This window comes from Dendropsophus ebraccatus, chromosome 5 (genome assembly GCF_027789765.1).
Source record: "Dendropsophus ebraccatus isolate aDenEbr1 chromosome 5, aDenEbr1.pat, whole genome shotgun sequence".
Taxonomy (NCBI): Eukaryota; Metazoa; Chordata; class Amphibia; order Anura; family Hylidae; genus Dendropsophus; species Dendropsophus ebraccatus.
In genome coordinates, this window is record NC_091458.1 from 72,850,497 (window position 1) to 72,867,477 (window position 16,981).

The 16,981-nt window shown below is 38.3% G+C and overlaps 1 protein-coding gene across 2 annotated transcripts in view; it reads left to right on the forward strand.

Moving 5' to 3' along the window:
* PCDH17 (protocadherin 17) overlaps positions 1 to 4,410 on the forward strand; it is a 160,865-nt gene extending 156,455 nt beyond the window's left edge. For both annotated transcript variants that reach the window (XM_069970589.1, XM_069970588.1), the window contains one exon: positions 667 to 4,410. In XM_069970589.1, the coding sequence (XP_069826690.1) occupies positions 667 to 1,349 (683 nt within the window). In that variant the 3' untranslated portion in view covers positions 1,350 to 4,410. The remainder of the gene's footprint in view (positions 1 to 666) is intronic.
* Positions 4,411 to 16,981: the final 12,571 nt, after the last annotated feature.

Genomic DNA, 16,981 nt, shown 5'->3' on the forward strand with positions numbered 1-16,981 from the left:
CCCCGTGCTGGCACCGTCCGGTTCATGTGTAATTTTAAAGAGAGTGTACCTGATGGTACATCCTCTTTAAATAAACTGAACTAAAGCATTCAGAGCGGCCTAATGGAGAAACAGGTAGAACTCTAGCATAGACCTTCCTTATGGCAGCACTAGAATTTGCTCTAATTCAGTCCACTAACATTACCTTCACCCCTGAGATTGGATATGAAACAAATAGCAAACATTTGCCCCAGGTGCCAATTTCTGTATTTGGTGCAAAGTGTTGCTTGACCAATTACAAGCTCATGGGCTTGGGGCATTCAGCACTGCTAACTCATTAGTCGGTAGTCTAGTGAGATTAAGAATGAAGTATTCTATTTAAGACATATTCAAGATTGAGGCTGGGTTCACAGACAGCTTTCTTGTATTGATGGTACCATTTTATGTTTTGTCTTAATGTTTGTATGACTTTTAAATGTCTTTAGATGACTTTTTCTATAGGTTTCTACAGAAAGCTTCTAGAAGTGATTAAAATTAAAGTTACAGAATCTTTTACAGTATTTGCTACTTTTTTTGTGAGTTGCCAAAAGAAAATTTGAACTTCTGTATACTGTACTTGATGCGATGTCCCAATGTATAAACACTGTTTTGTATATTAAAGTCACCTTTTTATTTTCTGTTTTGCAGAGCAAGAAGAGTGTGTTAACTGTACAGATGAATGCAGAGTACTTGGTCATTCTGACAGGTGTTGGATGCCACAATTTCCCACAGCAAACCAGGTGGAAAATGCAGATTATCGCACAAATCTCTTTGTTCCAACTGTTGAAGCTCACGTTGAAACTGAGACTTATGAAACTGTAAACCCCACTGGGAAAAAGACCTTTTGTACATTTGGAAAAGACAAAAGAGAGCACACCATTCTCATTGCCAATGTAAAACCATATTTAAAAGCCAAGCGTGCCCTGAGTCCTCTTCTGCAAGAGGTTCCTTCTGCATCTAGCAGCCCAACCAAGACATGCATTGAGCCTTGTGCCTCAACTAAGGGACCATTGAATGGCTGTGAAATAAAATCAGGAGTCTTGGCAGAAACAACCAATCAATACCTGTCTTCTGATAGTCAGTACATATCGCCTAGTAAACAGACAAAGGACCCTCAGTACATTGCATCAGACCCCATGGCTCATGTGTTTGCTGATGTGCACTCCAGAGTGAGCCGAGACTCAAGTGAAATGGACGCTGTCTTAGACCATCTGGAGCATTCAAATCGTGATTTAGGCAGAGAATCTGTAGATGCCGAGGAAGTTGTAAGAGAGATTGATAAGCTTTTACAAGACTGTCGAGGAAACGAACCTGTGGCTGTAAGAAAGTAAAAAGGATGGAGAGGCTATTATGTTTGCCTTTTTCAAGTAAATACAGTTTTCCCTTGGAACAGCACATTTGCAGGGAAGATGGGAGATGGATGCTGCTCTGTGGCTCTAAGTGAACATTTAAAGTGCCCCCAAAATCCTGTACTGTTTTTTTTCTTCTGTTTTTTTTTTCAGATTACATTGGCTTTATTTTGAGAAAAAAAAAAAAAAAAATCTATTGGACTCGGTCAAGAAAAATATGTTGTAGTGAATATTGACAATCTGTTATATAAGGGAACAGAACTCGGAACTACTTCTGAAGTTGTGTAACTTCTTAATGTAGTTGATGTGACTTTTCATTTGCTGAGGAAAAAGAAACCCATTGATTAACAGGGTTGACTAATTTATGTGTGGATTTTAAAAAGCATCACTAGCTTCTAATTAAAGTCCTAACTAATTTTGCTGTAGTCCTAGCTGCACCAAACATCAACACCCATTTGTGGTAAACATTTCTATATAAATGAACAACATTCCAGAACATTTCAGTACAACATGTCCGTACCATGTAGTTCATTCCCATGCCACACATAGTAATATATAAAAATGATATAGTCGATTTATTGTGTCCTGCACTAGCATAAGCTAATTCACTTTATGTAAAATGAAAAGTGTTGAAAATAAGAATTTTAGTGTCCAACAAAACTATACAGTATATTCACACTGTAATATTTATATAGAGAGAGAATTGTTTTTTCAACCTCGATTAATGTGGTTCTTAAAAAAAAAACAAATAAAAAACTGATATTTTTACCATTTAACGGTAAATTGCTCAAATAGCAACATCATTAAAAAAAAGTTTTTTATTAATTTGTGGACACTAAAATTTGCTCAGGAAAGTAAATGTCCTATTCATGGAAGCAAATATCACATCACCATTTAAATGTGCAAATGTAAGAAGATTTAAATGTGTTTACATCAAAATGGCATATTTTTATGATTTATTTGCAATTTTAGTGCATATGAGCCAAATCGTTGAGTGTATAAGAGCTATATTGTGTATTTTATTAAATTAATATATAGTTGTGTTGCAAAAAAAAAGAAAAAAAAATGAAAAAGAAAAAAAAAAGAAAAAAAAATATTTGGGCTTATATTGTAAATGGCAAGTGTTGCCTCAGTAGCTGTCGAACTCTATGAGTTTTTGTTTTCCTGTTTCCTCTTCCCCTGTGGAGTATGGGAAGCAGCGCCTCAGAGCTAAGTCTCTTGTTACATGTATGGTCTTAAAACTGCAGTAGTACATAATCTGTTCAAAATGTGTTCAAGTGGATTGTCAGAGCAAGGTGAGCAAGAAACAAACATGTTCTTCAACCATGCCATTGTAAAAGTTTACATTTAAGCCCATATGAGAAAACCAAAAAAAGAAAAAAAAGGACAAAACATAAAGCCTTAGCAACATTGATTTTTCCCCCCTTCCGTACTGGAACCGATTTTGGATCATATCAATAGCACCAATTTTGGATTATATAAATAAAGCTACAGAGAAAATAAAAATCTTTATTTAAATATATTCACACACAACTAAAACATGTATAGGCCTATTTATTTAAGGGGTTGTATGAGATTGGGTTGGCTTTTTATAGACATTGCACCCCCTTTTGTCCATGGGCTGTGCCTAGTACTGCAAATCAGCTGCTTTTGAGCGCTTGGATCTGAGCTGTGTACCAGGCATGACTGATGGATAGAAGTTTCACTGTACTAAATGAAAGCTGAACTATTTCTAATCCAGGACAACTCTTTTCAGGTGCCTTTGATGCAGACTTGACTCTTTGCTATTTGTGTAAGGACAAAAAAAATTACTATGATTATTAAATTGCTGTTTAAATCAAGATCTTCACCAAAGTCCCTGTTAAATAAGCCCCGATATGTCATGTTTACTAAGCAGCGCAAATTCCATAAGACAACTGAAGAATGCATATGCTGTAAGGCTCGACTTGGCATTATGAGCTGTCGTATGGAAAGGCCACACTTAGCAAATATGTGCCATAACAACTTAGTAGGCTAATACTAGGATCTATTTATAAATATATATGTAAAATCATATTCTTGTGTCCAGAGACATTTCTAAAAGGTATAATTTTAATAAGTGCACGTTTCTTTATCTTTTTAATACATCTTTATAAAATAAAAGGAAAAAAAAACAAAGGCATAAAAATACAAGATTTTTATACATATGATATGCACAGACACATACTGAGCTGATGGAACATTACTATCCCCTGTGTAGATTATGTACAATGTATAAAACATCTCTCTCCGAATTTAGGCAAAAAGGATGTGAATCTGGATTCAGATTGAACAAGATGGTATTACAAAGACCATATAAACTCACCTACAGGTTTAATACTGGCATTATCAGAGTTCTATGTCAAACCATTCCTTTGTACTAATTAAAAGTCAGAACATGTACTTGTGGGTCTGTGGTTGAGAATCCCATGTCTTTTCATTCTCCAGGAAATGTCTTGTGACAGAGGTTCATTGTCAATTGCCTACTGGCTGCATTACATTGTTAATTGTATCTCATTTTCATGGTACAAAGAGTACCATAAACAACTGACTGTGTACAAATGCTGCATTGCTCTACATATTTTGGATAATTTATGTACCTAAATGTGTTGTCTATGTGTTCTGCAATGTTCCTATCCGGCAGGAGGGTAAAGCTTGATTTTGCTTAATAGCTGAAATTCCACAGTAAAATCGAATTCATTTCTCGCCTCTACATAATTATTTCAGTAGGCAACAATAGTTAATGGAATACGTCACAGTATGTTTTTAATGCTTAATATGCTGATTTGACAAAATATACAAGTCATTGGATTTCCTACAGAAAACCATGTCTCTCCTGGGCTCTAAAAATCATCAGTTGCCGAGCATTTCAACAAAATCACACTGAGACATTAGACATCCTGAAGAACGGTCGTGCCATGTTTACAACTCATCCTCATGTATTTTTTAACACTGTATGTTTCTATTTTATCTGACTGGATACTAAAATGTAATGGTATTTTCAAATTGTTTGTGGTTTGCTTCAAATGGGTATAAATTATACATGGCTAAAGCAAAATAGATCCAATCATTCTAATAACAGAAACATAAATCATCCAGTAAAAGACTGAATGAAAAGATAGACAGTATTGCAGTTAGGACTGTGATACAAGATATGAATTCTATAGGGCATGTGTATTAGCTGTTATAAGCTAGGTTTAAAGGGAACATTTAAAAACACTAGCAATGACAACAGTATAAGGTAGAAAATGGTCAGTGTACTATATATGTCTGCAATTTTTATAAAGTATTTTTATTATTATGGTGTGGTCAGTCAGCATATGCCAGTCAGACTTTACGTAAGTTTGAAGGGTTTTGCTGATCTGGATTGTAAAAGTAGACGAGGTTGTATAAATTATGTAAGATTAATCGCCCTAGTTTATGCTGTTAAATCGGGTGCATTGAAAGACTGTCTAGTCTAACTCTGGTTTGCTTTATGAAAGAACACTATGGGACATTTGTGTAGCTCAAAGTCACACACAAGCTATGCCAGATTCCTATTCACTCCCCTTTGAAAAAAATAAATAAATAATTAAATATTAGTGATGAACGAATACTGTTCGATCGAATAGATATTCGATCGAATAGTGAGATATTCGAATATTCGATATTCGTAAGGATATCCCGCGAATATTCGATAAATATTCGATAAGCGTTCAAATCCCCCAGCTTCCGGTTTTACCCTTCAAATGGTCAAATAGATGTTTTTCACTAATCGAATACTTGTTCCCATAGACTTTAATGGGATCGAATATTCGCGGGATATTCGTACGAATATCGAATATTCGAATATCTCACTATTCGTTCATCATTATTAAATATATAATAATAATAATAATAATAATAATAATAATAATAATAATACAACCTGTATTGTCATCGTTAGTATTATTATTATTATTATTATTATTATTATTATTATTATTATTATTATTATTATGAACAGCAACAATGTTTCTTATTAACCCCTTAGGGGTTACCTGGCCATTATGAATTTTTAATATGTTGCTGCAATATAAGAAATAATAACAACCATGTTAGGCTTACCTCTCCACACTCCCCAGGTGTCCTAATACAGCCATCAGTGTTCCCTGCTGTCTGTAACCACTGTTACTTCCGAGACAAGCTCATCTCGAGAGTGACAGCCGGCTTAGCCAATAACTGGCCCCTGTGCTGTCCCTTCTTAGTCACTGATAGGCTGAGCGGGCTATCACTACCGAGACCAGAAACAGGATTGCTAATTATTTGTCACATTATCAGAAAAAAAAATATAATAAAGTTATCAAAAATTCCCATCTACACACATATAATACCAGTAAAATCTAGGGACTCAGGTGCAGAAGATAAACCCTTAACCAGCTCCATAGGTGGGAATTAAATGTGCTATGGCTCTTGAAAGCGAGGAGAAAAAAAAAACTAAAATGCAAAAATAAAAATTGGCTCTGTCCTCTAGGCCAAAATGCACTGTGTTCTTAAGAGGTTAAGAGGTTTTGGCGAAGTCTTCGAACTGAACAGCAGACGCCGTAAAGATTAAACCACCCCAAAAAAACTTTTTTTACTTCACAGATTTTTTTTTTCTTTACTTTTCCAATGTGTACTTCATGGAAAAATGAAGGATACTCTTATCAAGTACATTTGATCCATTAAAAGACAAGCTCTAATGAATTTCCAAGGTTAAATGGGTTAAATGATCTCAAGAATATCACAATGTTGTTTACATTTTCTATATAATACATCATATAATTCTTAAAGGAACATCAAACAAAACAAATATCCAATTCTGTCTTATATTACAATTGAAACTGAGAAATGTGAAAAGAAATATTCTCTAATTGTGTTCCAGGTGATTGGCTATGTCCCCTCCCCACACCTTCTCATTGTCCTCTGTATGACTATAGGAAAACTGGCTGGAACAAGAGCATAATTCCTCTGCCCTGTCTGTAATAGGGCAAAAAAGAAACAAAAAATGTTGTTTTCCTTCTTTTGGTTGAGCCTCAATCTCTCAGGTTGCATTCACAGCAAAATTTATTACTTGGGCTCAAATGAATTGACTATGTTTGGCCCATAGAACTAAATAGGGTCATGTCAGTCCGTGCTTTGATACATTAGCACCCCATTTTGACAGTGTTCCAATGTATACGTACCTTGGAAGACCATTATAGTGAGAACCCTGTCTCAGTGGGCCACCAGTCAAGTTACAACAGGTCAATAAAAAATCCTGTGGACTGACAAAAAGTGAAGACAATTATGTTTCTTGCTCAAGGTGATCATTCATTTATGAGTTTAGTGTTTCTTTAAAGAGGATGTACCACCAGGTACATCCTCTTTAAGCTGAACCCACGGATCGAACAGCGCCGTCAGGGGGAAACCGGTGCCGTGGTCCATTCTTTGGACCGCGGCCCGTTTCCCGTGCACGGCGCCATTCTATGCATTGGAACCGGCCGGAGCTCATGCACTGGAGGCCGGCCAGGCCGCCCCTAATGGAAGGGAATTCCCTCCCCTGTATGACGCCACTCCATTCATTCTAACGGAGCCGTGTCATACAGGGGAGGGAATTCCCTCCCACTGGCGGCGGACCGGCTGGCCTCCAGTGTTTGAGCACTGGCCGGTTCCGATGCATAGAACGGCGCCGTGCACGGGAAACGGGCTGCGGTCCGGAAAACGGACCGCGGCATCGGCTTCCCTGTGACGGTGCCGTTCGATCTGTGGCTTCAGCTTAAAGAGGATGTACCTGGAGGTACATCCTCTTTAAGGTTACTTATCTATTAGAAAAGTCAAAGTTCAAGTGATTTTTATTTTTTATTTTTTTTTTATTGATATTTATTGGAATAAGGTAATGCTTCAAATTACAATTTTTTGGCACTCAATTACAAAAAAGGCATTCCATTTCTAACCATTACCTCTATTTTAATAATTAAAAGCAGAGAATTTTGAGCAACCATATTTACAGTATACATTCAACCTTTTTAGAGGTTCTTATAAAAAAACGCACTGTACCAGTTGTTTCAAAAGTTGGGGACAATTTATTTCAGTGCGTTAACTACTGCTATTGAGTCCCCAAGATTCCCCTTCAGAATATACTGCTAATACTGCTCATTCCCTCTATTTTAGGGGGTCCTTTGGACAAAATGCTATATGCACACAATATAGTCCTAAAACAAACAACCATGTATATTCAAAAACTTGTACACACAAACACATATAGGCTGAAAAAGATAATAATTACTTTATTTCCTAAATAAAACACAAACATAACAAACTGAAACAACATGATGTTACAAGATTTTAAATGAATGCTGTCAGTACTAGATGGGAAGTCAAGGAAGATGGGGTAACTGATTTGCTGGGTTTGTAAGATGTTATATAAACAAAAGGAAAGAAAGAAAGACAGCAAGATAGCAAAGAAATGGGACTCTTAGCTACTACTATTACTGTTGCTGAGAAGCTAAAGGAAGGGGAAAGGCAGAGATGACACTGAAGCAGTGTAGACATACACAGGTAGGCACACTGGTATTTGCACAGGGGACAGCTGCCCTGAGTTATGGGTGGCCAGACCTTTGAAGGAAGCCTTGATTTACCTTTAAACAGTGTGGATCATGTGGAGCAGGCTACTTTCATCTGCAGTAACCAGACTTTCTCAGGTTGTCTCTCAAGCCCTTTTCTGCTCCCTGTATTTTAACCTGGTTAATTTGTTTTTGGTGACACATTCACTCTAACAGCAGGCAATAAACAGCAGTAGAAGTGAGCCACCTAGAGGGCAAAACTTTAAAAGCTGTTTCACTTAGGTAAGGATTTGGGGGGGGGGGCGGGGGTTGGGGGTTACACATATATTAGCAATCAATAACTGGAAGCAACACATTTATAAGGCTGCGTTCACACTATGTATATTTCAGTCAGTATTGTGATCCTCATATTGCAACCAAAACCAGGAGTGGATTAAAAACACAGAAAGGATCTGTTCACACAATGTTGAAATTGAGTGGATGGCCGCCATATAACAGTAAATAACTGCCATTATTCCAATACAACAGCCGTTGTTTTAAAATAACAGCAAATATTTGCCATTAAATGGCGGCCATCCACTCAATTTCAACATTGTGTGAACAGAGCCTTTCTGTGTTTTTAATCCACTCCTGGTTTTGGTTGCAATATGAGGACCACAATACTGACTGAAATATATGTAGTGTGAACCCAGCCTTACAGTTGTAGCGGCCACCAACCTTATAAGTAATGTGCTATGTTTTTCCTAAGCCAATAGCACAGTACAGACACTTTTGTCTCTATCTCCCCCCACTTCACATTCGCATGACAATGTGCAAGAGCACATGGTCCAGCGAATGTAGTGAGAAGTAATGTATTTCTGCTCACATATTCAACAGGCTGGGTTGTCACATACACACACAGGGTTCTGCATTATACCTGCCTGATAATATATTGTAGGTACAAAAGCATGGACTTACTTCAGGGCTTCAAACCATGATGTCTGTAGCACTATGTGCGTCGCCACACTTGTCAGACCAGGTGAACAGGGATCTCCATGACATCCACCTTAACAGACTCCATCTATAGCAGCAGTAGGACCAAATCTGTCCTACTGAGTCTTACCTGCGAGCAGCCTGTTTCAAAACAGAGTACAGCAGACTAATAGTTTGGAAGGAAATACATTTAGGAAATGTACTACCTGTCATTGAATGCAATGATATATTGAACAAACAAAAGAAAGAAAGAATACAGTACATAAGACACAGAGCACATCAGAATATTATAATAAATTAGCTTTCTTGTACCAGCTAAATAAATTTAAAAACACTTAAAAACATGAGAACCGCAACATCCTGTGATGCAGGATGTCATGATACGGTTCTCATGTTTTAAGTGTTTTTAAATTTTTTTAGTGGGTACAATAAAGCTAATTTATTATAATATTTTGGTGTGCTCTGTGTCTTATGTCCTGTATACTTTCTTTTTTGTTTGTTCCATGTAGTCCTCATATTACAGGGCATTCAGTAGCACCCATATTTATTTTTTCATATTGCCCACCTCTGTGTTGTCTATATCAATCATTTATTGAGACTTATATTCAGTTTCTTTACAAAGGAGCTCTTTTCCAACGGGGTTTTTTTTTTTTTTTTTCCATTTCATTTATCATACTGTAAAACACAGCTATACTTATCTGAAATCCAGGTCCAGTCTTCTGAAGGCAGCTTTTTAGTCTTGTGCTGGTTAAAAAAACAAACAAACAAACAAACAAAAACAGACAAAACACATACAGTAGAATCTGTTAAAGACAGAGTGTCATGGCTCAACATGTCCATCAATCACATGACTGCCTTCTCTGTAAGCGCACAGATGACCTGGAAATCTGTGTATGCTTAGACTGTTTAAAAAAAAAAAAAAAAGTCTGAATCAGAACACAGGAAGTCCCGTGTTTTCCATGATTACTAAAATAATAATAATAATAATAATAATAATAATAAATGTAAATTGCAAACTTGTTTTACATCACATCCCCTGCTGATTTAGATTTGGAAAGTTATAATGACAGTGACACTTTAAGATGTAACCACTTGTCTAGGAAGGACAGAAGACCAAATTAGGCATATGCTGATGTTAAAGTAGGGTATTAATAAGGGTATAAAATATTTGGGATAATGGATCCGTCATTTTGCTTAAGTTGGATTGGGTTTTCCACCATTATATGTTGTATTGTAGTATTGTATAATAATATCATTAATAATAATAATAATAATAATAATAAAATGTAAATTGCAAACTTGTTTTATATCACATCCCCTGCTGATTTAGATTTGGAAAGTTATAATGACAGTGGCACTTTAAGATGTAACCACTTGTCTAGGAAGGACAGAAGACTAAATTAGGCATATGCTGATGTTAAAGTAGGGTATTTATAAGGGTATATAATATTTGGGATAATGGATCCGTCATTTTGCTTAAGTTGGATTGCATTATATGTTGTATTGTAGGGTTTTACATTCTAAAGTTCCTAGCTTTGAGCTGGGTTCACACTATGTATATTTGAGGCTGTATTTGTGAGGCTGTATAGCAACCAAAACCAGGAGTGGATTGAAAACACAGAAAGGCTCTGTTCACATAATGTTGTAATTGAGTGGATGGCCATCATTTAATGGCAAATATTTGCTGTTATTTTAAAACAACGGCTGTTATATTGAAATAATGGCCGTTATTTACTGTTATATGGCGGCCATCCACTCAATTTCAACATTGTGTGAACAGATCCTTTCTGTGTTTTCAATCCACTCCTGGTTTTGGTTGCTATGAGGACCTGACATGAGGACCAAATACTGCCTGAAATATACATAGTGTGAACCCAGCCTTAACCTGCAAACTCTATGCAGATGTCGTTCTTAATTAGCCTCAAAACCAGGACCCAGCACTTCAAGGACACATTGTTGAAGATGTGTTCCAAATCAGTTAAACATGGCTGTGGCACTTTCTGCTTGTTTGGGGACACAAGAGGTAGCCAGATAGCCAAAACCTGTCACACAATTTGCGTCTCTCCCATGCAGACAGTGTAGCTTGCAGGGCCACGCCATTTGCCCATCTTTCACAAGTTACATGAATTGTGTATAACAGTCAGCTTGTCTGTCTTCAGATTCCTGACTTTTTCTCATGAAAATAGGCCTAAGGGGCCTAGTAGTCCATTAATCTTAAAGCGACTCTGTACTCGCAATCTGACCCCCCCCCCCCCCCCCAAAACCGCTTGTGCCTTTGGATAGCTGCTTTTAATCCAAGATCTGTCCTGGGGTTTGTTAGGCAGGTGATGCAGTGATTGTCCTAAAAAACAACTTTTATACTTGCAGCCCGGTTTCAAATTGGCGTGGCCTAGAGTACCCATGCCCTAGGGTTGCAACACCCATCTGTCCCTCCTCCCCACCCTCTTCACCATTTTTTCTATTCATCACCTGTCAGAACACTGCACAGGTGCCTTAATGATCCATGTGCAGTGTTCACACAGGTGAGGAAAAGGAGAATTTTTTCTAGGGGTATCCCTAATAATGGGAGGGCGGGGAGGAGGGATGTCGCAATCCTAGGGCATGGGTACTCTAGGCCACACCAATTTGACACAGGGCTGCAAGTTTAAAAGTTGGTTTTTAGTGCAATAACTGCATCACCTGCCAAACGGACCCCAGGACAGATCTTGGAATTAAAAGCAGCTAACCTAAGGTACAAACGTTTGGGGGGTCAGATTGTGGGTACAGAGTCGCTTTAGGATAGGTGGGTATCCCAGAGGTAATACCGACATTGAAAAATGATATGCATTTCGATAAATGTCATAAATTGGAATATCCCTTTAACTAGAGATGAGGAAAACAAAGCACTTTGTTTGATCAGCTCTCCACTCATTAAGCCTGCCGGCTTTCAGCACTGCTCCATTCCCTGCCACTCCTCCCAACTTCCCCAAGTTTCCCAGGATTGGATCCATCCTTTCCCCAGCACCCGGGTGGAGCAGTAGGGAGCGGAGCAGCACTGAAAGCACTTCAGTTCATTGAGATCAGCAATTTGCTCATCTCTACCTTTAACCCCTGTTTAAGTACATTTTTAAATATTCTTGAAAACAGTGTTAACCCATAGCTGCTCCAGGACGTTACTGAACCCCCCTTTGAACTGCCGTGATCCCGGGTGCCGCATGTAGCCCGGGATCGCCGCTATTAGCGGGCACGGTCCGATCGCCGTGCCCGCTAATTAAGTACTTAGAAGCAGCTGTCAAAGTTGACAGCTGCTTCTAAATACAGTGGTACCTCGGTTCTCGAACTTAATTGGTTCCGGAAGGCAGATTGAGAACCAAGCAGTTTGAAAACCGAGCAGTGTCTTCCCATAGGAAATAATGTAAATGTGATGAATTGGTTCCAGCAGCCACCAATAATTACCTACAATACTCATTTTTTACACTAATAAGTGCTCAGTATAATCACTACAGTACAGTACAGAACAGCACTATACTGTACAGGACATTAAACATAAGAAATGTTCATCAGAACCAGCAATTATAGTACAGTAGTCACCAACTCCTCACCCATCCTTTACTGTATAGCGTCCCCCCCATCCAAGCACTGTAATGTATGGGAGATGGTGGTGCACTGCCTGTACTACTACTGCACTGTTATGCACTTCAGCAGTCTTATACAGCACTGTACTGTATGTGAAGCCTCACCACTGCTTAACTCGCCAGGTACCACCCACCATCCACGCTCGCAAAAATGTTTGAAACCCGAGCAAAGTTTGAATTCCAAACACTACTTCTGGGGAAATTTTCGTTCGAATACCAAGCAGTTCGAGTTCCAAAGCATAAGTATAACTATACTGCATGGATCTCTATGAGAGATCAGTATAACTATACTGCATGGATCTCTATGAGAGATCAGAGTGCATATACTAGAAGTCCCCCAGGGGGGCTTCTAGTATATGTGTAAAGTAAAAGAAAAATGTATTTTAAATAACACAAAACCCCCTCCCCTAATAAAAGTCTGAATCACCCCCCTTTCCCCATTTTATGAATAAAAATAAATAAATAAACACACATGTTTGCTATCGCCGCGTGCGTAATTGCCTGAACTATTAATTAATCACATTACTGATCTCGCACGGTAAATGGCTTAAGCGTAAAAAAAAATCCAAAGTGCTAATTTGCGCATTTTTGGTCGCATTAAATCCAGAATAATTGTAATAAAAAGCGATCAAAAAGTCATATATGTGCAATCAAGGTACCGATAGAAAGATCACATCATGGCGCAAAAAAATGACACCTCATACAGCCCCATAGACCAAAGGATAAAAGCGCTATAAGCCTGGGAATAGAGCGATTTTTAGGAACATATATTTTCTTTAAAAGGTTTTAATTTTTTACAAGCCATCAAATCAAATAAAAGTTATACATGTTACATATCGTTGTAATCGTAACAACTTAAGGAACATATATAACAAGTCAGTTTTACCCTAGGGCGAACGGAGTAAAAACAAATCCCCCAAATAAAAAAAAATATATTTTTTTTTCAATTTGACCACACATATAATTTTTTTCCCAGCACATTTTAGGCAAAAATTACATCTGCCATAGCAAAGTAAAATTAGTTGCACAAAAAATAAGGGCTTAATTGGGTCTCTAGGTGGAAAAATGCAGGCGCTATGGCCTTATATACACGAGGAGGAAAAACAAAAACGCAAAAATGAAAACTGGCTGTGTCCCCTAAGGGTTAAAAGATTTGTGTTTTTGTGTTTACAACTTATATAAAGATCTGACCAATATATTTTTTAGAGATGAGTGCATGTGTGGGTTCGTCCAAACCTGAACTCTTGGCATTTGATTACTGGTGGCTGAAGAAGTTAGATGAACCCCCAGGGAGTTCTGGAAAACATGGATACAGCCATACTTAGGATGTATCCATGTTTTCCAGGCAACCTTAGAGAGTTCTGGTTTGGACAAACCCAAACGTGTTTGAACTTCATTCATCACTAATCTCCATGGTAATCACGACTGCCAACAAATCCTATGTAGTTTTATCCTGCAGTCATATTTCCTTCCATGTATCATCTACTTGCTTATTTATCTTAGTAAAAAGTAAGAAGTATGACTGCTGGATCAGACAGTACAAAGGTTTGTTGAAGTCTCCTATCATAGAAACATATATTTCTACATATGAGCTGTAGAAACAAAGTAATGACCAATTATCAAATTTAATTCACTTTTCATTTTACATCCATGTTAATCTTAAAGGCTAAGTGGACCTTTGATTTCATCAAAGTATAATGAAAAGTATATACTAAATATTATACTATATAATTTTTGTATAAAATTAATTGTCATGTTTAGATTTCTTATTGCTGTCAGAATCTATCTCTGTTTGATATTTTGTTAAAAGGTGTGTGTGTGTGTGGGGGGGGGGGAGGGTGCTGTTTTAATGCATCACATTCATTTTTGTCATCAACAAACTGAAAAATAAGTTCAGCCAAAATTTGTTTATATACACAATGTAAAAGATATTTTGTGCCCTTAAAAGGCAGATTGAAAATCTTATGAAAGTGAATATTTTATGTGTCAATTTTATCAGTCACAGAAAGAAAAAGAAAAGGAACAGAGGAAATTGGATCTGCACACATGCAAGCTCAGAGAGCATCATGTAAAAAAAGAAAAAATACAACTAAGGGTGCCTTCACACCTACCGTATTGCAGCAGAAAATCCGCTGCGGATCCGCAGCAGATCCGCAGCAGATTTAATTAAATGAATGAACACAGCATCAAATCCTCACTTACAAATCTGCTGCGGATCCGCAGCGGATTTGACAGTGCGTATTTAATGCTGTGTTCATTCATTTAGTTAAATCTGCAGCAGATCTGCGAAGGCACCCTTAAACTGATATGAATTTATATGTTTTTGTGTAGTCGTCTCCATGGATACCCGGACTCCCCCCAACACATGGATCTTGTCCAGTGTACTTTGTGACAGGTACCATTTAAACTTGTAGGGCTCAAGTTAAATATTTTTGCAAATATATTGATTTTGCAAACTTGCCTCCTTCTCCTTATATGCTTGCTCTTTCTTTCTCATTGTTGACAGCTTGTTGTCTAGGTTAACGATTCCTACCACTTTCCAAAAGTAGCAATCATATCAGGAAAAGGAGACTAGAGATGAGCAAGCGATGCTCAAAAATTCAATCAAATATCAAAACCCATTGAAGTCAATGGAAGATAAATGCTAGTTTCTTGGAAACCTAAATTTGACCACTTGGAGGTCACCAAGTCCACAATGACAGCTCAGAAACTGAAGCAAACACCTCTGGAATTCAACTGGGATAGCAAAGGAAGCATTCCTGCATCTAACACGCCAAAGTTGCAGTATTATGCCACTATCACAGGCTCTCAACAATACACTGCAAACAAAACATAACCTCTTTTTAAAGTGGAAAAAATACGAGGAAACCTTTCCTCTACATTAGCATGGACAGATAGCCAAGTTGTAATTAAAAGATTACTCTTTTAAATCATGTTAGTTATGACAACCACAGATGGCATAGGCAGGGGGGAAATCATACAGCACCCACAGCTAACTATCTGTGTGTGTTTGTATGATTTGGTCAGAAATGCCCTACACATAAAGAGATGTGGGTCTCATGGAAACCATGTAAAAATTGAATTTGATGTCCTTGAGATGAGCCCTCCAAAAATTGTGTTTTATGTATACCGGAAGGCGATATGTAATCATTTTTTATTTTTTTTTAAACCTTGCGCAGAGTGCAATAAACTGTCCTGCGACAATTTGTATGTAACAGGATCTCAACTAAGCCAACACTGGTGTATATAGTATGCTTGTAAAGTTTTACATATGGCAGCAGGCGATAGCGTAGAGCCCAGTTGTCAGGAATGTGCCTTTGCGCTCCCCAGTTCGGGTTGTGCGGTACAGGAGGCACTGAACCTGGTGTGAACAGGGTTCTTTTTTATCTGTTCAGCCACACCCGCCTTGCCTCTCAGCCTCTGGCAAGGATAGGGTTACTCTGTTCTCTGCTAGCTGATTCCTGCAGCTGAGCAGTCTTGTGTGTTACTTGACAGACATGTGCCTCTGCCAGTTAGTGTACTTGTGGATCTGAGCACTGGTCCAATAGGGATCTGGATCGGGCTCCTGGTCCTCATAAGTAGTCAGCATGGCCAGTAGTTGCTGGCTATTAGTTAACCACTAGGCTAAGTGTTCCTGTTTGTTACTCTGTGCTTTAATCTGACCTCTGCTTGTATCCACTCTATCCTATTTGTCACCTGCCCTGACCTTTGGCTTGTTCCCGTTTACCCGATTTGTCTGCAGACCTTGTTCTTCTGCTGCCCGCTGTTACAGACCCGGATTGTTGACCTTGGATTTATTGTGTTTGTCTGTCACTGTTCTGTGCTTAACCATATTGAGTATAGGGACTGCCACCATGGTTGTCCACAGTTGCCTAGGACTGTCTTGTGGCAAGTAGGCCAGTGGGTGGAGTCAGCTTAGGGCTCACTGTCCGTGTCTTGTCTCACTGCCTCTTGCCATACCCGACGCTAACACCAATAAGGTTTCCTGCAACAATTTGAATGTAACACAAAATAGTCCAACGCAGGTGTATACAGGAGGATTATAAACTGCCTACCTGTCGGTCTAAGCAGCTGATGTGCTGGTAGTCTATGCACTATATGGGCAGAGCTCTATGCTGTGCTGTGTAGTAGCCCTAACAAGGGCTATTGGGGTCTTGCCTGCCTAAAATCTGTGAAAATCTTTACTGTCCCTACTCCTAGAGTTCTCCCTCAACTTGTCTTTCAACAATTAGAAAGTAGAAGCAAAAAGTCCAGTGAAGCCTATTCTTTACAATCAACAGCAGCTGCTTGCCTGTCTGTGAGAATAAGCAGCTGATGTGCTGGTAGTCAGCCTATTAACTGTCTATTAAGAGCTAAATGCTATGCTGTGTATGATGACGAGCAGCAGGAACCAAGTTCTTATAGTTTGAGGTCACATAAGTAAGCCAGCCAATGTGTGTAGATGCTGTTCTGGCGATGCCTGCGCGCT